The sequence below is a fragment of the Mytilus galloprovincialis genome, chromosome 1 (genome assembly GCF_965363235.1).
Source record: "Mytilus galloprovincialis chromosome 1, xbMytGall1.hap1.1, whole genome shotgun sequence".
NCBI classification, from domain to species: domain Eukaryota; kingdom Metazoa; phylum Mollusca; class Bivalvia; order Mytilida; family Mytilidae; genus Mytilus; species Mytilus galloprovincialis.
In genome coordinates this window covers 36,377,394-36,401,705 of record NC_134838.1, presented here as the reverse complement: position 1 = coordinate 36,401,705, position 24,312 = coordinate 36,377,394, and the positions used below count along the sequence as shown (strand labels likewise).

General features: G+C 31.0%; 1 protein-coding gene across 1 annotated transcript; it reads left to right on the top strand.

The window, feature by feature from the left end:
• Nucleotides 1-3,794: 3,794 nt before the first annotated feature.
• On the top strand, nucleotides 3,795-23,784 carry LOC143073091 (carbonic anhydrase 1-like). The gene is made up of 8 exons (XM_076248367.1): nucleotides 3,795-3,987; nucleotides 17,524-17,550; nucleotides 17,799-17,954; nucleotides 18,275-18,426; nucleotides 18,792-18,884; nucleotides 20,270-20,336; nucleotides 21,567-21,730; nucleotides 22,410-23,784. The coding sequence occupies exons 1-8, from the start codon at nucleotides 3,930-3,932 to the stop codon at nucleotides 22,599-22,601; spliced, it is 909 nt and encodes a 302-aa protein (XP_076104482.1). The 5' UTR covers nucleotides 3,795-3,929; the 3' UTR covers nucleotides 22,602-23,784.
• The last annotated feature ends 528 nt before the right edge of the window (nucleotides 23,785-24,312 follow it).

The following is a 24,312-nucleotide window of genomic DNA, read 5'->3' as shown; positions in this document are numbered from 1 at the left end:
CTTATTTCTAGAAATCTCAGTACCATATAATGTATTGCACGGAAGGAACCGCAACATAATCTATTTCCTGAAAGCAGAAGCAGTCGTTTTCAGTGCTCAGTTTTCTCAAACACCTCGCCCTAGTTTTCCGTGTTGCAGATTTTGAGGCTTTATATGCAAATTTCGGTATAAAAAACTACTTTACACATCTACCCTCCGTATCATTTATATAGAATTGTATTCCTCTCATTGACTTATACCAAATACCAGTTTCTTAGTTAAAATTAATTGGTTTTAAAACTGTCATTCATCAAAATATAAAGTGTCGCTCGGGGTGTCAGATTTTGCGTCGCAAGGGGTAGAGGCTTGTCATAAAAAAAATACATATTTGCTTGTAAATTAGTCTTCATATGATACATTTTATTTCAAACACATCTACTTTACCATGACAAAACAAGGATTTTTCATTTTGCCTGTTTTTGGTCTTATAAAATATATGCTTTTGATTTCATTCACATCTACTTTACCATGACAAAATAAGGGTTTTTCATTTTGCCTGTTTTTGGTCATTTAAAACATGTGCTTTTGATTTCATTCATAGTAAAACAATGGCTTAAAATACATAGTAAAACAATGGCTTAAAATATTTAGTTTTCAAGGTTTACAAGAAAAAATGATTCAAGACAGTTATTTCGTTCCTAATCGCCCAGCTAGAACTATCCGTTTTCTGTTACACATCTATCATATCATATCTACTTTGAAGGTCTACTCTGACTATATACATATCTCTAAACGAACCGGAATTGAATAAAATTTGAAGAATTTTATGTAACCTGTGTTTTTCTAGGTTGATTTTCTGTTACATTTATGTTCCTATTTGTGTAGGTGTGTTTGAATTAAAAAGTATCAGATAGAGATCGATTTATAAGAAATTGTATTCTTTTTTTCATGACAAGCCTCTACCCCTGGCGACGCAAAATCTGACACCCCGAATGACACTTTATATTTTGATGAATAACAGTTTTAAAACCAATTAATTTTAACTAAGAAACTGGTATTTGGTATAAGTCAATTAGAGGAATACAATTCTATATAAATGATACGGAGGGTAGATGTGTAAAGTAGTTTTTTATACCAAAATTTGCATATAAAGCCTCAAAATCTGCAACACGGAAAACTAGGGCGAGGTGTTTGAGAAAACTGAGCACTGAAAACGACTGCTTCTACTTTCAGGAAATAGATTATGTTGCGGTTCATTCCGTGCAATACATTATATGGTACTGAGAGTTCTAGAAATAAGAAATTTTGATGCTTGAACTTACCTTCTTACTTTTTCGTCGCTTCAAAATTGCCACCCCATGTCAAACATAGCCGACACCCCGCATGTGGCGTTCTACACGGTGAAAGTTTCTTTATATTTTTAGTAGATGATTTTTCATGAGTCAGTGTACATAAAAAAAATATACGTACAAACATTTCGTTTAAATATTATCCATGAGAGTGATTGGTTGATTAACTTTTCCGATGTTTGTTGCATTTCGTGTAACAAACATGTAATCTAGGTTTTTTAAATTATCGTAACCAACAACTTAATCTGAATGGATACATATGTTAACAAAGCCACAAAACGGAAACAGTACGCCCTAGTCTTGCATCCGCAAGTTCGTCAAGGCGAGTCATAAAAGGCCGAAAAAGACCCCAAACAATGTCGAAAGGCGTAAGTACGCATGTGGTCTTGATTGCATTGTGCATTGAAAACTTAAGTTTACAAATTTTCGACGTTTTTTTTTTCAAATTATATTTGTACCAACATCTTCCTTAAATCAAATTTTCTCGATAACCCGTTCAACAATTTTTGTTAAACCGCGATTTTATTGCACTTCAATTTCCTTTTTTTTTGCACCGTTGATAAATGTCAAATCTATAGAGCTCACCAAATTTCGATTTTCATGTATTTTAAATCATTCATATAATTTCTTGTATAAAAAAAGTCGAAAATCTTATAAAATAAGGTTTCGATGCACAATTCAGTTATGTGACTTCAACATCAAAGAGTTAATCTTTTAATTGAATCAGTCTATATCATCAATATTTTCTCTCTAGTCTAACTTTCATCCATAAATGAATACATCTGCAGGTTAATAAAAAAGCAAAATTCTTACTTTTTAGTAAATATTCTGCTTCTGAGGTTTTGCTTATTTTAGGTTTATAAATAGTTCAGATTTATTATGTGCCTGCGTAACTTAATTCTATATGCTTTTATGCATGACTAGACATTTTTGAGTTACAATTGTAAATGTGTTAACTATTAAATGTCTTGTGTTTCTTCATGCATTGCATATAATATGCATGTCTATAATTTATTATGTTTGTCAGTTCAAGAGTTCTCTTATATCTTGTGTTGTAATGTTATTTAAGATGCAAAACCTTATATTTATTTGATGCAACATGCAACCAATAGCGTCTTTGTGGAGGACGTCTCAAAAATCAGAGGGAATATAACGTACGAATAGTTATCATTTGAGTATGATATTCTGTTATAATTAGATTACATTAAAATCCGTTATTATGATTAACTGACAAAAGAGAGGCGAAAGATACAAGAGGGACATTTAAACTAGTAAGTCAAAAATAAACTGACAACTCCATAGTTCAAAAAGTAAATTTAAAGACCAACAGACGAACAATAGTACACAAAACACAACATAGAAAACTAAACTGAGCAACACGAACCCCACCAAAAACTGGGGTGATCTCAGGTGTTCCGGAAGGGTAAGCAGATCCTGCTCCACGCGTCATGATGACAACAATCGCAAGGCACTTCAACGTCAGATCTTATTTTCGCATAAAAAGATACAACTATGAATGCACGTGCTATCCGTGACAATGATAAAGTAGTATATAGAAAAAAACAAACTAAGCACTTGATACTTACTTGTAAGTTGACTGGATACAACTCTTAGTTTCATGTGTTTAACTTAAAAATGTAATTAATAGAATTGAATACTTATTTATATATTAATTATATGAAAAAAGTGTTTATCGTGCATACCTTATTTAAATGAAGCACTTGCGGATGTTTACTGTGTGCAACAGTGTGCGAGAAATTCCGTTGCGTTTTTACATATGTAAAGGACACTTTGAATACGTGTTCTTTGGCAATTTTTATTGAGATTTGGGTTTGTGTAAGTTGATTAAATGCTGTATTTTTATGGCTGTAGTTGTAACATATTTACAACAAAATATTTTCCCGAAAAAAGTAGCGAATGGAAGATTGTTAGTTGAAACCCTCAAAATTTGTTTCGCTTTTTCCTATCTTTTATGCAAATACTGTACCCCACATGTCCTTTTATTAATTTAACAGATACAATAGTTCAATAGTTTATTGAAACGAATAAAAGGTGTGTGGTATACATCAAAAGGACAGCTAATATGGTTCGAAAGAGATAATAAAACAATACTATCATGATTGTTATTAACATAGTGTTTAAAAACTTCAAAATCTACGAACTTATAGGTATAAGTACTTATTAATCAAATGAGACACGAAAAAAATTGAACGTTGAAATTTTCAGCCTTCTTATAGATTTTTTAAGTATCAACCCAAAGTAAGGTATATCTATGTTTACAACATTAAATTTGTCACGGTCAAAATAATCGCCTTTGTCTTTTTTAAAAGTCGTATAGAAAATATGATATAAACCTTTAATATTGTGTCCAGTATCGGGTTAAAACAACGTAGTTGGTCACATATTCGTTTGAACCCAAAACCATTAGGCGTAACAGCCTTGGGAAAGCTTCACTAGTATATAACGAAGGATTTTAAACCGTCATAATCACTGGTCGATTTATGCTGGTGCGGCTGACGATTATACTTATATCTGTGTGATATATAAAAATTGTAATAGATCAAATATTACCAAGATTTACTTCGGAATACTTTTAAGAAAATGGAACTACAAAATTTATTTTTTCTTCTTATTTTAATTACACAAGCATTGGGAGCAAGTAAGTCTTTTGATAATGACATATACTTTTCCCACAAGTTGACTAATACAAAAGTTCTTTTTTTTTCAAGAAACAATAACAATTTTTTTTAAATTCTCTTTACTATTTACTAACATTTCTTCAACAAAATATGTATCTTACAGTATGCATATTTTGATCAGTATAAATTATAGATTTTTAATAACACACGCAAGGGCAGCAAATAAGGCATTTAATAATATCATAAACTTTTCCCGCGTTCAAAAGTTAAATAATACCAGTTTTTTTTTTTAGAAACAATAACTTTTTATCACGGTCTTTTTTCTGTAATCGTTATTAATTTCATTCCTATTTACATTTTGCATATTTAGATTAACATATAGTTATAGATTGTTATTATGTTTATCATAATTATTTTTGAAATAATATGAAAATGTATTTTTTATGAATTTAGATAGGTATTTAACCCACGATTTGTTAGATTACAATTTGTTGATATCCTTTTAGTTTACAAAAATGAAACATGAATATGCTTTGTGGTTACTAACAACAGAAATTTAGAATGAAATTTATGTTAATATAAACTATTGTTTAAATAGCTGAAATGATTATTTCAATATGTTTAAATTGTTTTTTAATTAACTATTAACAGAGTTTTCTTATTTGCAGCAGGTTAACTATTAGATGATATTGTGTGCTAAGTTCATTGTTTTCTCCAATTCAGAGAGGCCGAACCTAACTTCCTTGATAAATTTCACACCTGGACCATTTTCTAAAAATCCTTTAATCTTTTCTATCATTGATTCACAAACATGTAATCGTATACATAAAATTGTGAACAAAATGTTGATGTATTTTCTAACATTTGACCAAATTATAACTGATTGAATTAATTCAGAGTTGTAAGGACATCCTTCGATGTAAAATTTTATTAAAACGCGAAATTTGCAATTATGTATATAATAGCAATAACTTTATGTAGCACTAAACATATTTTTATATAATCCAAACTATTTAAAATTGTTGATAATTTGGTTGTAAGATTATTGTATAGACTCTTAACATACGAATTTTAGAAAATTTTAAATCCTGTTCAATATGCCATTCAAAATTAATGTATTTAACAAAACAATCCGCAATACATGAGCATATGTAAATGTAAAAAGAACACAACTTCAATGCAGTAATATACGAGACAACTGGGACTATTCAGTTGATTAAAAAGAGACTACAAATAGATTGAAGGTAACACAATACAAAGATTTTTTTTACTGCCAATCACTCTCTTTTAAAATGCTGTAACTTTCTTATGAATGCATAGAAAATAATAAAAGAGGTATATATAGATAGATAAAAGATTAATTTTTTAAACGGTTGCAATATTTTTATTATGCAATCATAATGTAATTAGTGGCCAAATCTGGGTCAGTTCATTTGAATCTCATTTGAATGAATTTAGCTCTATCATCTCTTTAACTATACAATTTTTTTTATCGAAATCTTGGGCTTCAAAAGGGTGTCTCAAATTGTCATTATGGTATTCCATGCTCTCATAAATCTCTAATTAGTGTAAACAACTTAACCACATAAAAGAAGAAAATGTTTGAATAGGTGTAAAATTTGTTCTATACATTCTATCTGAAATCTGAGACACCATTTTGTAAATAATGGCCATAGAAACAACACATAATAAAATCAACCCTCTAGGGATACCTAAGCAGAAGCTAATTTCATTTGAAAGTGGATAAAAAAATATTTTAGACACAGTTAACATTATAATTGGTTACATAATTGTAGCATAATACTAACATTGTATTAATTTGAAAGAGTAATCTGTTAGCTGTCCAAAACTACCACTTTTATAAATTTTCAAGCATTATTAAGAAAGTTACAGCATTTAAAACTTGGGAGTTGGAGTCATAAAATCCTTGTATTGTGCTACCCTTAATAAATACATATATTATAGCTCCAGAGTAAACACTATCAAAGACCACCTCACTCCTAAAACTTTGTAAACTCATACTCGTACTACCTATGAATCAGTTCACAGAAATAAGTCCTACCACCGATTACGATTAGTTGGTTTGATAATTTGACTGTATGCGCTTGTTTTTCGACATTATATCGAAAATGTAAAATGAGGGGGGATAGGACCTTTATCGGGACTTCGGGATAAAGTTTTTGAAGCTCGGGATTTCGGGATTGACCCTTTCGGGATCCGGGAATTCTTTTTTCGAATTTCGGGATTTCGGAATTTGAATTTATCTAAATTGGGGACCTCGGGATTTCGTGTTGTTAAGCCCGGAATTTCGGAATCAAGACCCCTCTTACCCCCTAAAATATAATGGTCTGTACTAAGGCAAGACAACTTTGATTTCCCATAGTTCAATGTTTAAGGAAGACGTAAACATAACCTCAAAGAACCTTTTAATCCTTAGTTGTTATTTTTTAATATGAATGCATATTTTAACGACTTACGTTGCAGTCAATGATTTGAACCGTTAGTGTATATAGGTATACCCGTTCAGTCACTTTCTATTTCACAGTTGTTTAAACACGTACCTTTGATACGAAATTCACAGGTATTAAGCCAAAAGATGGAGAGCACCTTCTATAGATTGATTGATTGGCATTTGCTTTACTCCGCCTCAGCAAAAAAATGTTATATCGCCGCGATTTACTGTTATTGTTCTTCTTCTTGCGACATATCGAGGCATTAATGGTATTTCGAACTTATTGCTGCTGTTTCTGAGATTTGAATAACGTTAACCTACTGGTGTCTTCATTTTTCTAATTTTTCTAATTTAAAGATAATAATATATAACTGCAAAGTCCTTTCATTATACTAGTATCTCATTTACTTATTGATACCAATACCTTGATGAGATCTGCGATATCTATTTAAACGAGTGTGTTGTTGCCAAATTACCCAATGATATAGCTTTACAGTTATAGCTCATTAACCTGGTACACAAGGTCAACACTAATCAATTAATGCATGCTTCGCGAATTTTTAAAACAACCATATAAGTTAAAGGGACACTAGCTACGAGATATGAAAAATTAAAATATGATTGTGTTTGGTTCAATAATTAATATAAGTGAAATGATGAAATAAAAAATCGTTTTTAGCAACCAATTTGGTTCAAGAAACATTGTTGATGAATCATTCACTTGCAAGTGAATAATTCGACCTCATTGGATTTATATACATGTGACCTTCAATTTAACCCAAAAGCTAAAGATTGCGTACGCATGTAGTAATCGTGGTCAGCCATTAAAAGGAAAGGAATGTCAATATTGAAAGTGAAACAAAGATGAACCATTACTTTGGCTGATTCGATCCACACAAAAAAATCAGTCTTATACAGGTAAAATCTATATTTACCTTTTATTTAACATATAACATTAAACCAAACAGACCAAAAAAAATCCAATTGCACGAGGTCCCTATTTATTTATATTTAAGTTCATGTTTATATCGGGTTGAATGACAATCTGCCGCCTCCGGTGGTCATCTCCCAAGTTAATGAGATGGCGTCTAGGCTAAAATATACACGAAATTCTGATATATATATATATTATGGAGTACATGCAGTGTTAACTGTTTATTTCAGAAAGATATATAACAACTATAAAATGGAATATATCAATAATTACTATAATAACAAAAATAATAATTCGGCCAACTGTAATTGTCTATAAATACTTGACGTCACTGAAAAGGAAATTTATCTTAATTCAACTTTTAAAATTATCAGATAAATCTATGGATCAGCTTGGAAAATAGGTACTGTATGAAAAAGTTTATCTTTTTTGTATTCTTCTTAAGTGTTCATTTACATAATGAGTCTTCTTTCAGTCTTTTAAAAAATTAGAAAAATAAATGTATTTTTTATTTTTTTTATTTTCTGATGATTTCAGCATGTCCAAGTCTAAAAACTTTGACCAGGTACATATACAGTAAATTGATCTTGATAATCTATACCCTTTGTCATTGATCATCATCACATTCAACATGAAAAAATGAATAGATAGATAAATACCTTAATGACGACTATCACATATATATGATACATACATTTTTTGTCACAGTTGACAATACATTAATATTAGGGGTTAGTAATTTTATTTAAACACGATCTTTACTCTCTAAATGCTTAACAAAACATTTATTCAACTTTAGTCGACTGCATAAAAACCGGGGTTAACTGTTTTATTTGTCTCTGTAAAAGTAACAAAAACATGTATTCAACCTTTGTACTGCATTAAAACCGGTCTTAACAAAGAAACAAGAATCTTTTGAAAAAAAATGTTTTATGATTACATATACGATCTATATTTCAACCCCGTGACCATTGGTAAGTTTCGCACACAATTTATTAACATGGTATTCTGAAATTATCCTCTATTGTAGATTCACTTAAATGGTGTATAATAAGTCAAACATATATTTTGACAACGTAAACGCATTATTAATATAACAAATACTATGATATTGATTTCAAAGGTTACATTGTTTAAGCGAAAGTTCAATATTCAAATAATTTGAAGTAAAAATACTTTGTATTTGATATCCTACTTTATAGCAGTTGCCTTTTAATGTACGCACAGAGGACAAAGCAAACTTACAACAATCAGTTCTACATTTTGATATGATAGCAAACTTTATTTTCTATTAGACACAAGCAGTGTTTAAATAAACAGCAAACAAACAGAATGGTATACTAACACTCTGCAAAAATAGAAACGCATTGGTCAATTTATTTTAAAGATAAAATTGACCATACCTAAAACATGTTAAATATCAGTGGTGTCTTTTAAATTACAAAATGCTTGTATGAGTATTTCCCCCAGTGTATTTTTAAAGACATAAAAAAATAAAGATTGAACAGTTACCTTGCTGACAAAACTATTCATGCTTTTCGTCCCCGAGGGTATCACCAGCACAGTAGTCAACACTTATGTGTTGACATGAATATCAAGAAAGAGGTCTTTTTTTATAAATTTCCTGTTTACAAAATTTTAGATTTTTTTCGAAAAACTAAGGATTTTCTTATCCCAGGCATAGATTACCTTAGCCGTATTTGACACAACTTTTTGGAATATTGGAGCCTCAATGCTCTTCAACTTGGTACTTGTTTGACTTTACAAATAGTTTAATATGAGCGTCACTGACGAGTCTTATGTAGAAGAAACGCGTACCTGGCGTACTAAATTATAATCTTGGTTCCTTTGATAACTATTTCTAGTTTAATCACCTATGAATTTATCGCGTATAAAACTAGGATGCTAAACAGGCGATTGTCATTACAATTTTGAAATATTTCTATGAAAAGATTGGACCTTGCTACAAGTATCAACCTCGTCGATCGTCTGCAGACTGGATATTATCGATTTGAAGTCTCCTAACATTGCAACGTTCACTATGAACAATTTCACGCCTTTGACAGTGATGAAATTAATGAAATCAGTGTCGTCTTAGAAGTGTTGGGCAATGCCCCTGTTATTCCGTTCAAGATCGATGTATCCCATTGTTCATTCTACTAGATTTATTATGAACTCATTGATACAACCACTGATGCTAGTATACAAAAGTTTCTGCACAGACACTGCGTTATAGGATTTTCCAACACAAATTCGACACAAAGACAAAATTTTGGACTAGTTGTGATCCAAATACACAAACGTGCACATGTTCGTTGATGTCGTGAAACTAGTCAAGTCCGCAAACGCAAATCCTTACATCAATAGATTGTAAAAAAAATTTGATTCTTGCCATGTCAAAAAGATGACGAACATTGTGGTCCCAATAGATACTGACTTAAAACAATTCAATTTATCGTATGCGACGGTCTTTTAAAAACTTTGTTCCGGATCCTTTATGACATTGGATCTTTGTATACCAAGCATTGCTGTCAAATATCGATTTGAATTACACTGAATAGAGTTTAAATAAAAGTATCTGTCTTTTTGTACAGAATATGTTTTAATTGGTTGATACAATATGATGTAAATGTATAAGGGACATTGGCGATTGTATAATGACTGTAATTACGTTGTTCTGATAAGCTCTTAACTACTTAAACTACGTAGAGCGCTAGTTGACTTATGATGTATCGTTACTTTGCATCTTCTTTATTAGAATATAACATGTCAATCTAGGCATCACTAGTGTACCAGCCTTCCACTATGCATCAAAATATGAAAATCAACAAAGTAACAACAAACGCTTCATATATTGATGCAAAATCACTGGTTCGAATTGTTCGTTTTTTGGGGTTTTTATTTTTTTAACATTAGGATATATTTTTGTAACAAACGTTTTTTCCCACATAGTCTAAGCATTTGCAAAAATTTTAAGACAATATCTGTATTAATCTACCATTGCCATTGTTAAATATGCTTCTGAAATAACCGAACATTAAATAATTCAAAAGTCCTTTTCCTTGAAAAGCCTATCAGGCCACCCCTTGTTATTGTGATCTTCTATTTTTGTATGGAAAATGTCTGTCGTTTTCAAGACAAATTAACTTTACTCAATAAAGGCAACAGTTGTATACCGCTGTTCAAATCTCATACATCTATGGACAAAAACAAAATCGGGGTAACAAACTAAAACTGAGGGAAACGCATTAAATATTAGAGGAGAACAACGACACAACATTAAAATGTAACACACACAGCAACGGACTAAGCATTAGACAAAATCCGATGAGAATAACCAATATAACATCAAAACCAAATACATGAATTTGGGATAGAAAAGTACCGTGACACGTCTTATAGTAATGTGAATTCACACTCAAAAATAGGAGAAAACAAACTCAAGTTCGTTTTCGAAGTCGCGTCTTTGGTAAAAGTAGACTCAATTTGCAGAATCTTAACACTGAATATATAGTTGATTTGTTATATTCGTTTATATGAGCCTTAAGCAAACTAACTTCTGTATATTTGTATTAAGATTTTAAGAAAGTGTCAAAGACAAAAAGGGAATACTTAAAATTTGTAAGTCGAATGAAACATACATTTGTGGCCAAAAACAAAAACAGCGATATAAGACTAAAGTATTCAAGTATTCATAACCACCCAAACTAACAACTAAGTAACAGCCGCCGCATCAACGGTCGGGCTTATACACTAATGGTTTTGGAATAAAATATACATTTTATACACAATACTAATACAAAATGGTCTTCCCATTTCTTTAGACTTTTTAAAACCAAAAGAAGTGAGAACCTGCATTTTTATTTTTTTTAATAAAAGTGATTAAATATTTCGTACGGAAAGAATAAATGTAGATGAAAACTTAAGAATCATTGTCGAATATATATTAAGAAATGTCCTTCATTTATTAGTCAATTCATGCTTGCATGCTAATTCATTAAGAAAACAAACTCGGCTCACTTTTTTTTTTGTATTAAATTGAAATATATATAAAGCCAATTGTTAATGTTATCAGAACATATATGGATTGGTTTTGAGAAAAGCTGCTTCAAGAACGTTTTAATTGTATTACAATGTTATTTACATTTTTTTTTTTTTTATAAATTGAAGACATAAATAGATTATTATGTAATTTGTAAATTTAAAGTCAAATTCATGTTCACCGATTTGACTGAAATACTCATATTTGGTTTACGACAGTGTAAAACATTTATTCAAATTACGAAAAGTCTAAAATAAACAATTTAGAGATCGTGGGATCGATAATATGTAGTTTAGTTTCGTGTGTATTTAAGTCTAGAATCCATCTAAGTAACTATCGAGTTCACCTCCGAAGACCTCCGATGGTCATAGAAGCAATATAAACATAAATATTGGTAAAAATAGACAACGAACTCGTGAAATTGCTTTTTTCTAGGTCTGTTTTATTTCATATTATAGATTAAAAATGTATGTTTAACATCGTTTTTACCTGTAAAAGAATGAATTTGATGGATCGAATCTACCAATAAAATAATTTATCTTTGTTTCACTTTCAATTCTTTTACCTTAGATAGCTCAACGCGCACTATTCGTGTATTTTCTATCTCTACATAACGGGTTAAATTGAAATTCACATTGATAATGATTCAATGAGGTCGAATTATTCATTTGCCAATGAATAAGTCATCATAAATGTTTCTCAGCTCTTTTTTTTTGACAATTTGAACCATACTGGCTGCTCAAAGCTAATTCATATTTCAGTATTTCACTTTCATTAATAAGTTAACAAAACAAATCATATTTAACATTTTTTATATATCTCGTAGCTAGTGTTCCTTAAAGAGTACATCTTGACAAAGACTAGAACTTCTGTGACACGGTTCCTAAACTGTAATTCAATCTAATGAAATACGTTTAACCTTGATCATTTTTTAATTGAATATGAACAATAAATAGATAAAAATAAAAATTATAAACAACTTTTAATCTATAATACATTTATCTTTTGGATATCATGGGTCAGCTACTTAACTTAAATACATACTTCAAATTAAAGCCTCTTAAGGTTTAATAGATTCAAAAACAAAGACATGTATTAAACTTTTGTACTGCATAAAACTGGTCTGAGCAAAGATACAATAATTTATTTTTGAATCATACAAAAGAACTATTGTAACCCATTGACCAGTTCAAAGACTGGCATACAATTCATTTACATAGTACTCTGACATTGTAATTGTATTTGTAAATTGGACACCATTTACATATTTACTTGTAGGGTGTGTTAAAAGTTTAAATCAAGATATATTGAAATACAACAAATACTATAATATTTTTCGTAAATGCAACGTATCAATGCAAACGCTGAATATACAAATACGTTTACGTTAGGTTGTTTATCCCTGTAACAGAAAGTGTTTTTTTAGTATAATCAATAAGGTTTGCTTTAAGCTTAAGAATCAGTTATGTCAAATTCATAAGCAGCATAGTATGTTAAGTGATAAAATGTACATAAAAAGGGGGGGGGTCATGATAATATCTACATGTGTGATATATATAAATACTGGTGATAAGTGATTTAATGCAACAATAGTTAATTGATCTACAAATCAGGGTAACAAACAAAAATGCACGAACTCAAATAGTAATAAGAATGGGTAATGTGTCGACTGGAATCAGTTTCTACCAGCCCAGTAGTCAACATTTCGATGTTGACATGAATATTAATAATGTGGTCATTTTTATAAATTTACTGTTTACAAAACTCTGTATTTTTCGAAAAAAAACTAAGGACTTTCTTATTCCAGGCATAGATTACCTTAGCCGTATTTGGCACAACTTTTTGGAATTTTGGATCTTTAATGCTCTTCAACTTTGTACTTGTTTGGCTTTGTAAATATTTCGATATGAGCGTCACTGATGAGTCTTATGTAGACGAAACGCCCGTCGGCGTACTAAATCTTAATTTTAATCCTGGTACATTTGATAACTATCTACTCATGTGCATGCATCACCTGCGAATCGCCCACTCATTTAAAATGCCACAGTGGGTACAATTACAAATCACATGATTATTCTGGTAAATTATTTACTATAAAGATTGAATTTATGTTCTGACCACTTAAACATTTTTATTAGCTAAGTAATGCGTTAGCTGACTGATGATGCATTTTTACATTTGCAGCTTACTTTTCCTGGAAGCACTCATGTAGCATTTAACCATATATGAAAACGTTATAACGAATTTACGTTTAAATTCAACGCCTTGCGTAAAGAAAGTGAAGATACGAGAGTGATATCCAAACTCACTATAAGTCGAGAAACAGACAAAGCCATGGGAAAAATCGCCAATCGACCAAAAGACAAACCACATCTTTAATACACAATAAATCAGTAGTTTATTGTATTTTTTTCTTTTCGCAGTACTTGCAAACATATCTTAAGCAAGAAAATCAACAGTCAAATTGTGAGAAAATTGAAATTTCTGTATTTTGAAGGCTCTTTTAGGGTAATTTGATCTGCAACGTTCTGTGCTTATTTTCCAAATAAGCAAAGACCATAAGTCTAATTGCAAAAGGAAAAATCATTAATTTATAATTGACCTCCATTTTGTCATTATTAAGATGTTGAAACAATGGTTGAAGGTTTCATAGATTAAAACACAGAAACGACATAAAGTGCATTTAAAAAAAAATTTAAGGACCATAACTCCTGAACCGTAGAAGTGAAAATCGAAGATATTAAACTTGACCCCCATTTTGCAATCTCTAACACCATATTTGAATTTGAATTTGAAAATCATTTTGAAATCAAGGGTACAGTAGCTGCCAATTTCGTGTTCATCAATTTGACTGAAATTCTCACATTTGAGTTGTAACGTATAAACTTATGTCCAAATTACAAAAAACAAGGCGAAATTATTGACTTGCAAGTCAATAATACATCAATCATGTTATTGTGGCTAATTCTGACAAATTTGGATCAAATGGACTGCTTATGTTAAAATGTTATTTCAAAATTTCGCTTTTTTAGCTCACCTGGCCTACAGGGCCAAGTGAGCTTTTCCCATCACTTGGCGTCCGGCGTCCGTTGTCCGTCGTCGTACTGCGTCCGTCGTCGTTAACTTTTACAAAAATCTTCTCCTCTGAAACTACTAAGCCAAATTTTACCAAACTTGGCCACAATCATCATTGGTGTATCTAGTTTAAAAAATGTGTCCGGTGACCCGGTCAACCAACCAAGATGGCCGCCATGGCTAAAAATAGAACATAGGGGTAAGAATCGGTTTTTGGCTTATAACTCAAAAACCAAATCATTTAGAGCAAATCTGACATCGGGTTAAATTGTTCATCAGGGTCAAGATCTATCTGCCCTGAATTTTTCAGATGAATCAGACAACCCGTTGTTGGGTTGCTGCCCCTGAATTGGTAATTTTATGGAAATTTTACTGTTTTGGTTTATTATCTTGAATATTATTATAGATAGAGATAAACTGTAAACAGCAATAATTTTCAGCAAAGTAAGATTTACAAATAAGTCAACATGACCGAAATGGTCAGTTGACCCCTTTAGGAGTTATTGCTCTTTATAGTCAGTTTTTTACCATTTTTCGCAAATCTTAGTAATCTTTTACAAAAAATCTTCTCCTCTGAAACTACTGGGCCAAATTAATCCAAACTTGGCCACAATCATTTTTGGGGTATTTAGTTTAAAAATGTGTCCGGTCACCCGGCCATCCAACCAAGATGGCCGCCACGGCTAAAAATAGAACATTGGGGTAAAATGCAGTTTTTGGCTTATAACTCAAAAACCAAAGCATTTAGAGCAAATCTGACTGAGGTACAATTGTTTATCAGGTCAACATCTATCTGCCCTTAAATTTTCAGATGAATCGGACAACCCGTTGTTGGGTTGCTGCCCCTAAATTGGTAATTTTAAGGAAATGTTGCTGTTTTTGGTTATTATCTTGAATATTATTTTAGATAGAGATAACCTGTAAACAGGAATAATGTTTAGAAAAGTAAGATATACAAATAAGTTAACATGACTAAAATGGTCAATTGACCCCCTAAGGAGTTATTGGCCTTTATAGTCAATTTTTAACAATTTTCATAAAATTTGTAAATTTTTACTAACATTTTCCACAGAAACTACTGGGCCAAGTTCATTATAGATAGAGATAATTGTAAGCAGCAAGAATGTTTAGTAAAGTAAGATGTACAAACACATCACCATCACCAAAACACAATTTTGTCATGAATCTATCTGCTTCTTTTGTTTAATATTCACATATACCAAGGTGAGCGACACAGGCTCTTTTGAAACATGTTGAAACAAAAAGAATCCCCATTTTTAATTTTAATTCAAAACGCAGCTAATGCCCCTTCAACATGCCAAAATGTTTAATTTCACTGAAACGGCTCATTTATTCTGACTTCATTTTGATAAGTACACTTTACCTTGAACATAGTTGAATAGAATTTATAAAAACGATTAAAAAAGTATTTCAATGTCAACTATTATAGATATATAATTTACAAATCAATCAGAGCATGTGATATTTACGTATTCTATATCACAAGCAACAATGAATTATCATTAAAGGTTAACAATCTTATTCAAATACATACTTTACAATTGAAGCCTCTCTGAATGCAGAACAAACACAGCTAGTTAGCTTTTGTACTGCATAAAAACCGGTCTTAATAAAAGATACCAGAATATTTTGAAACATATATATTTTACGGTCAACGTCACGAATTAGCTGACCTATATGAAGTGACATGTTTTCGTAGTCTTTGATTTTTTGAAACCAGAATAGTTGTCTATTCTGTAATTCTTAGACTGTCGTGACTTTTTTTTACTATGTGTGGATTCCAAAAGCAGGTGATGAATGCTTTTTATGTACTTTTCGAGGGAGTAAAAGCGTTGGGCGAGGACCATTGTGTATGGAGTGTGGAAACCATATTATATTTTTATATCTTCCCCATGTCTAGAATATACACCCAAGTTCATACAACATTTTTATAATGTATTTCAATATACCGTTACATATTGACTAACAGTCTTTGATCATATTTAATACTTTCGTCCGACGAAAACCAAAATGATCTAAAACGATAAATAAATATTGAACCTTATTTTTGACAGTAATTATAGATATTAATTTCTACAATAAATATTTTCATCAATGTATGATTGTCAATTTAAAACCAATATAGACATAAAAATGAACGTGTAGCCGCCATAATGGAATATTTGGATTTTGGATAAGTCGTAAACAAGGTTCCAACATTCAAAAAATAAATAATGTTAACTGTTTTACTTATCATCAGAATTGGTATTGTTTCCATGAACTAAAAGAAACAAGAAATGAATATGCAGTTCCATGATTCAGAAATCTCAAATATATTTAGCAATATAATAACCCAAGTGATATATTAATTAATAGTAAGATTTAAACAAATTCAAACGTTGTTTTTTTCAATCTAAATCTTCATTCTCACAAACCTTTGGCATTTTCGTCATAAAAATCTATGCTTCTCCTAAATTACTAACAGTCGGTTTCTTGCAAATTGTTAAAACCTTCGAAGCTCCTCATAGACTCTATGTTTTATTTTATATGTGATGATACAATGCGTGGATCTCTGATTTTTTCGATACTTCTGAAATTTCCAAAAAAAATCCTCATTACCTTAGACTTTATAGTTCATCGGAGACAATACAAAATTTCATAGTAAACACACAAAAAATGCAGTCCCTGATTTTGAATACGATAAAATGTTCTTTTCCTAAATAATTTTACTATTTGATGTTTTTACACCCGATATATGCTTTTGAATTTTCATAGGGACTCGCTTAATTAATTCTATTATATCCCCTGAGTCGTCAGGGGATGGGGATATATGCAATTGACATGGAATGTGAGCCAATAGTTCAATACACAGTTAAAGTATACTTCAACATCAATTACCATTGGGTTTTTGCAGGGGAAATGAGCCTTTATGTCACCTCTCAATGTAGCCAATTAAATTTGCACGACTAGAATTGGTATTTTCTATAGTATTATAAATTATTACATGACTAACTTTCTAGTTGATGTTCACATTTTACATTTTATAATTACAGGTTATAATTATGACAGTAATGGAGATGGTAAGCAGTTATATTCTTTTTCAATTCTATCTTATGAATTTCAAAGTAAAAATGATACTTTAAATAGAATAAGAATAATTAATTCGCCTTAATTATGATAGTATTATAAAGTTTATGCATGTTAAATCTGTTGTTGCAGAGATTTATTTGTTATTATGAACGAGTAAAATTTTAATTTTCTACGAATACCTGCATGCTTTTTTTTATTTTGCTGTCCAATTATTAACATACATATTTTGTTATTTTAGATTGGACAGATGGAGTTTGTGCTACAGGGACCAGTCAGTCACCAATCAACATAGTTCTTTCGTCAGCTACGGTCGACACTTCACTTGGAGAGTTTACCCTTACAAACTATGATGATGCCAGCAAATATGGAAATATTAAGAATAACGGACATACAAGTAAGTAACGATAAACCACATCAGATACGTTACCACTGATCGAAGAATTTCAGATTATACAACAATTGTATTTACTTTTTATAACTTATTCATGCCAACTTTTCCTCAGACAGCTTTGACTGTTCCATTGATGTCCTAAAATGTGCCCTAGTTCAGTTATAATGGAGGCCATTCAATACTCCAAAACATATAAATTAACTAGAACTATAAATCCTACAAGACTAACAAAGGCCAAAAATCTTGTTTAAATTTGAAAAAAAAATAATGTTAGACTTGAAATTTTCAAATATATGACTAAGCGGTACTACTCAATTCTTCAGTTCAAGTTGATATGGCAGACGACACCGTTACTTTGAATGGTGGAGGACTAGACGGTGGACCATTTAATTTAGCACAGTTTCATTTCCACTGGGGAACATCAGATTCAACGGGATCCGAGCACACAGTTGATGGAAAACAGTCTCCACTTGAAGTAAGAAAGCTATTAGTTCATGTGAATGTAATTTCAAAGGTTAACGATGTTAATTCTAATTAGAGAAACGTTGTATAAGTTATAGTTATAACTACAATTGAAACTCAAATCATCAGTTTATATGTTAAGTCGACATACACTAACGATAAATTATGGTATTATTAGGTTTTTTTAAATTTAAAATGTTATAAAATTTCAGATGAATTCTGAGGCAATTAAGTATCGTAATTATTCTTTACCTTTATAATTCGCCCTAATCAGAAGTTATCATTTGTGTTGACTATGTTCCCTCTATTACCCGGAGTGAGATCATAAATTTTGGTAAACAATAGAGACAACATACACATATACCTATCTTTTTGCAGATTCATTTTGTACATTACAAAGCGTCATTAGGTGACCTTGGTACTGCAGCAGGAACCGCAGAGGGACTAGCTGTCCTTGGATTTTTTTTCGAGGTACTTTTAATTATTTTCAGACACTGCAAAAATCTTGGTCTTAAATAAACGTTAACCAAACAATAAATCCTGAAAATAAGATCAATGTAATATAAACAACGTCAGAGGGCAGTACACATTCCATTAACCCAAACACCAAATATATTTGACCTCAGAGGCGGAGAAAAACATGAAAACTTAATTGTTGACCTTTGAACAATTCATATGAGGTCAAGGTCAGATGAACTCTGTTTGGGGGACAATTAAACGCTTCAACTATTCCATACTAAACCCACTATTCGCAACTTTCTGAACTTTTAAAGGAAACCTCATGATCTTCTGATATTGTGTGTTGCGGTTATTTTAACCTAAATTATGCAACCCTTATTTTTATTAACTATGTATTTGCATTGTATCACAGATCAAATTTATTCGTTCATTGTTTGTTAATTTGTGTTCCTACGTTTTTTGATTGAGTTAAGTCTTACAATTGATAGTTAATAGTGTGTCTTTCTATGTTGTGATGTTATACTATTGTTTCAGAAAAGGGAGAAGGTTTGCTACCATTAAAACGTTTGATCCCGCTGCAATTGTTTGCACCTGTCCTAAGTCAGGAATCTGATGTTCAGTGGTTTTCGTCTGTTTACATGGTTTATAAGTGTTTCTCGTTTCTTGTTTTTATATAGATTAGACCGTTGGTTTTCCCGTTTGACTGGTTTTACACTAGTAATTTTGGGGCCCTTTATAGCTTGCTGTTCGGTGTGAGCCATGGCTCCGTGTTGAAGTCCATACCTTGATCTATAATGGTTAATTTTTCATAAATTGTTACTTGAATGGAGAATTGTCTCATTGGTAATCATACCACATCTTCATATATCTATCTATCGTCAATATTAGTATATAAGTATCGTATGTGAAACGGATCTTGTGCAAAAATAAACTTCAAAACTAGATTGAATATATTAACTGGAATATAAATCGGGGTTATAATAAAACATTAAAAAAACATATCTCCTCCGCAAGTTGTTCGGTCTTTTCTTTAATGCTAAGTCTTATCTTTTCTATAATGTGTTTTGTAATTTGTTGTTTGTCTTTTTGTCTTTATTTTTGCCACGGCGTTGTCAGTTTATTTTCGACTTATGAGTGCGAATGTTCTTTTGCTATCTTTCGCATCTCTCTTGTTGATAAATGAATTATTTCATATTTACTAAACATTTTCAGCACATATCATTCATCATTCATCATTTAATTGTTATTTTATTTTTTGTCTTATATTGTCAATTCAAAATCTATATGATAAAGATCGTAGCATATTTTGAATTTTCATTTTGCATACAAGGACATTTTATAATTTCAACTAGCAGTTGGATAAGATATACCATTATATAAGTGTTATACCATTACAGGTGTATCCATCAGACAACGCCAACCTTGATCCCTTCCTTGACGCAGTAACTAGCGTTGCAAATAAAGGTAGGAATTTTATCAAATAACAAAAGTTATCATGTGATGTTCACTGTACAATAGTAAAAAATAGAATAAAATCAGAAAAATTTATTTGGAGATTAGTTTATATAATCAAGAAACTCTCTGGAGCTTTTTGCCGACATTGCGGTTACTCCATGTAAAAAGGTTTTAACCAATCAAATTGAATGACTCTTCACATTTTATTTATTGGATAGTCTATTGTCAAAAACCACCTTCTGCAATTGTTTTACAAAGGACAACCTGTGTAAGAACAGACTATTTTTTTATTTTACTTTTCACTGTCTCTTCAAACCTTATGGAAGGTAAATCTGTTAAAAATGCATTCTCGATTTGGAAACAGAATCCAATTGATATATATTCTGAACTTTTGTATAGAACCTTTACACGTCAATCCTTGTTATTGTTCATGTAAGTGGATAGGATAGAAGGCGTTACAGGTTGATGTAATCTTATTTATAAATTTACTTCTTTACAATCACGACTGTTCTACTGAAAGCTTTGTTCATATACTGATTAAGTAAACTCATCATCTCATTACCTGGATTAAACTTTTGTATTTGGGCCAGATGCGCGTTTAGTCTACAAAAGCCCACTAGTGACGCTCGAATATAAAAAAAGTAAAAAAAGCCAAATGAAGTATAATAATTAGTAAAATAAGTCTAACAGCATTGGGTATTGCTATCACTGTGTCGATTTCTCTGCTGGTGGACTGTAAAACCCCGAGGGTATTACCGTGCAGCAGCCAAACTTCTGGCATGAACTTATACATGTTGTTTTATTTAAAAGAATGGCTCTCCCACGTGTATAGCTAAGATTCCTATATTCGAATTTAATGTATAAAAAAATCGTAATCATTTTAAACTAAGCAATGTATCCCCCACATGAATAGGTCTAATTCCGGTGTCCGAATTTTATTTTATTTTTGTCCTTTTAAGTTTAACCAGCGCTATAACGTTTGTATTATTTTGTGTATCTTCGAATATATTTGGTCTCGGCATCATTAAAGAAACAATAAAAAATATCTCGTAAAGCGTATTCGGTGTAATAAAACTGGTATTGTTAATGTTATAGATACAATGTTCATCTTTTGATACTGGATACACGTACTCTTTACTATTGTATATGCCAATTAAGTAAAGATATATACGTAAAGAGTAAAGAATGAAAATTGGGGATAGAAAACTTCAATTAATTATATTGTTGGTTTTTTTATAGATCAAACCGCTACTTTGTCATCACCGCCTGTGATTAACGCAATATTTCAAAATGTTAATACATCATTGTTTGTGAGATACAGTGGAGGTTTAACAACACCAGGGTGTAACGAAGTTGTTCAGTGGACAGTTTTCACTGAGAAAATTGCAATCTCAAGTGCTCAAGTAAGTTATGATAGGTTTTCATTATTTGCGCTTTAAAGATACAGAACAATATTTGACTGTTCATCTTAATGCGGAAATCAAAGTAACTTTTGTTTCTTATTATTTGCTAATTATTACAAAAAGTTTGTTTTAAGTAGAAATGACTTTTATAAATGATTTACAAACATGTAGTTATAAACGTAAGTAAGACAAAAATTATAGTATAGAATTGAGCGGTCAAGTCACGTGATATACAATGCTACCAAATATAAAAAGCTCTTGGACAAGCTGTTTCTCGCATAGAAATACGCACAGTGAAACAAAACGGGTGAAAAAAGGTTATTTATTTATTTGATCGATAGAAATCATTTAAAATAAAATTTGAGAATAAAAAATGTCAAAGAGACCACAACCCGACCATAGGACAGAAAACAGCCAAAGACCACCAATGGATCATCAACACAGCGAGGAAATCCAGCACCCTGCTCCCTAGCCAAAAAAGTGTGCTAGTTCTGTGAAAATGTTTTGTGAGATCTCAACCCTCCCCCGATACATCTAGTCAATGTAGAATGAACAAACACATAGTAATACGTACAGTAAACATCTTTTCGAAAGAAATCCGAGTCTGAATAGTTGACACAAGCAAAATGACAATGATGATAAAGTATATTTGTACTATCGTTACTCCTTTATTTTTCAGTTGGCTAAGATCAGACTCAGTTACCAAGAATCCTCTGGGACAACATTAATCGGAAAAAATTACCGTTCAACTCAGGATCTTAATTCTCGTACTGTCAAAATCTCGTATGATCCCGACATTAGTGCTGCATCAATTCTTACTCAAAATATGCTGTTTTTATTACTGTCAGCTATTGTAGGATTTTTATACTGAAAAATATGACATTCTTATGTGCATCAATATTTGATTTTTTTGGTTTTATTCCACAATCGCATTTGAACTGAACAGCTACTTTATACTTGAGACTCACTAAAAAGTAAATCCTCAAGTTCTCAAAGAAATAACGAGTAATGTTATTTGTACAATACGCATTCCTGTTGAATATCAAAAGTGAACTTATGATACTCATGTTATATTAATTCTCGTTCATTTTCAGTTTTTAAAAATATATATTTTTTTTTTATTTGTCCGTATTGAATCATGTGAATTAACTAAACGGTTGTAGCATTGTATTAGATATGTTTAGTTTATAGGATATTTTGATTTATCATATACTTAGACTAAATAACACATGATTTTTACTGTATGATAATAGCATTAAATCAACGTAAATTCCATATTTTTCCGATATGGTCATTAGCGGGCTGATATGAAAAGTTTATCACATGCTTCGATTGTTATCACATGCCTTTCCGTAACGTTATCGCATGGCATTCCGGTGATACTCGGCAAATTCCGGAAAATGCACCCCAATGCTACGTTTTCTATGAAAAACATTACAAAGTAGTGTACAAAACAATTATTTGGATACTGGAAAGTATATTGTGTAAAATAACACACACAAAAAATAACATACAAAATTAATGAATAAATGCATTTTTAAAAGTTTCAAACATAATTTAGAAAGTTACTTTAAAAAAGTTGACTTTTCCAAACAGTGTTCATTAAATTTATATTTTTGTCAATTCGTCCATATTAGAATATGTTTCTTCTCTGTTGGCATATAATAGAAAAATTTCATACCGAATGTTCTAAATTTGGGGTCCGACGTCCGTGAACTTTTCACTCTTTAAACTTCTATTTGGGAAACACGTAAAAGGATCAATTAATGAATCTGTTATTTTCTCCATTGTTGAAGCATATGATAAAAAGATCATAACATGCCATTTTTCATATCGCATGTATTATCAGCCCTCGGTCAATATCAGCCCTCGAGCCATGCGGCTCTTGGGCTGATATTGAACCTAGGGCTGATAATACATGCGATATGAAAAATGCCATGTTATAATCTGATAGTATTTGCTTGTAATGATAATATTATCAATGTAGTTAACTTGAAATTGTAACATTATAACCATTGTTGAATTTGAGGTTTAATATATATAATATATATAATGTGTTACAAAGTAGTTGAGTGTATAGAAACCTTGAACAGTGTAATGGAATATGGTTTAACCTTCGGCAGTAACGAAGCAACAAAACAAAAATGAAAACATGGGATGTACAACCAAATGAAAAGCGATGTGGCGAAGTTGACTTAAAATGAGATAAGCAAAACAAACTACTTTTGTTGGGTGGTTTTGAATTATGATTTTTTAATAATTTATAAATTCAATATCAAAGTTTTGTTCCTTTCTAACTAAAGGCAACAGTAGTATAATATATATATATATATATATATATATATATATAGTTACTAAAACCGAGGGAAACATCAACTATAAGAGGAAAACAACAGAAACACTGAAGTGAACAAAACCCAAACAACAATGCAACACACACGATATGAAAATATTAACTGTCATTTTCCTGACTTGGTACAGGACATTTTAAGAACAAATGGTAGGTTGAACCTGATTTTGTGGCTAGCCAAACCTCGCGCTTTTATGGCATTGTTAAATATAACACTAAAATGACAACAGTA

What these genes read in the sequence shown, in the direction of transcription:
- LOC143073091 (XM_076248367.1), top strand. Translation starts at nt 3,930, where the DNA reads ATGGAACTACAAAATTTATTTTTTCTTCTTATTTTAATTACACAAGCA. An exon ending in TACACAAGCATTGGGAGCAA is followed by an intron (nt 3,988 to 17,523) that starts GTAAGTCTTTTG and finishes TTATAATTACAG; the next exon opens with GTTATAATTATGACAGTAAT. An exon ending in TAAGAATAACGGACATACAA is followed by an intron (nt 17,955 to 18,274) that starts GTAAGTAACGAT and finishes TCAATTCTTCAG; the next exon opens with TTCAAGTTGATATGGCAGAC.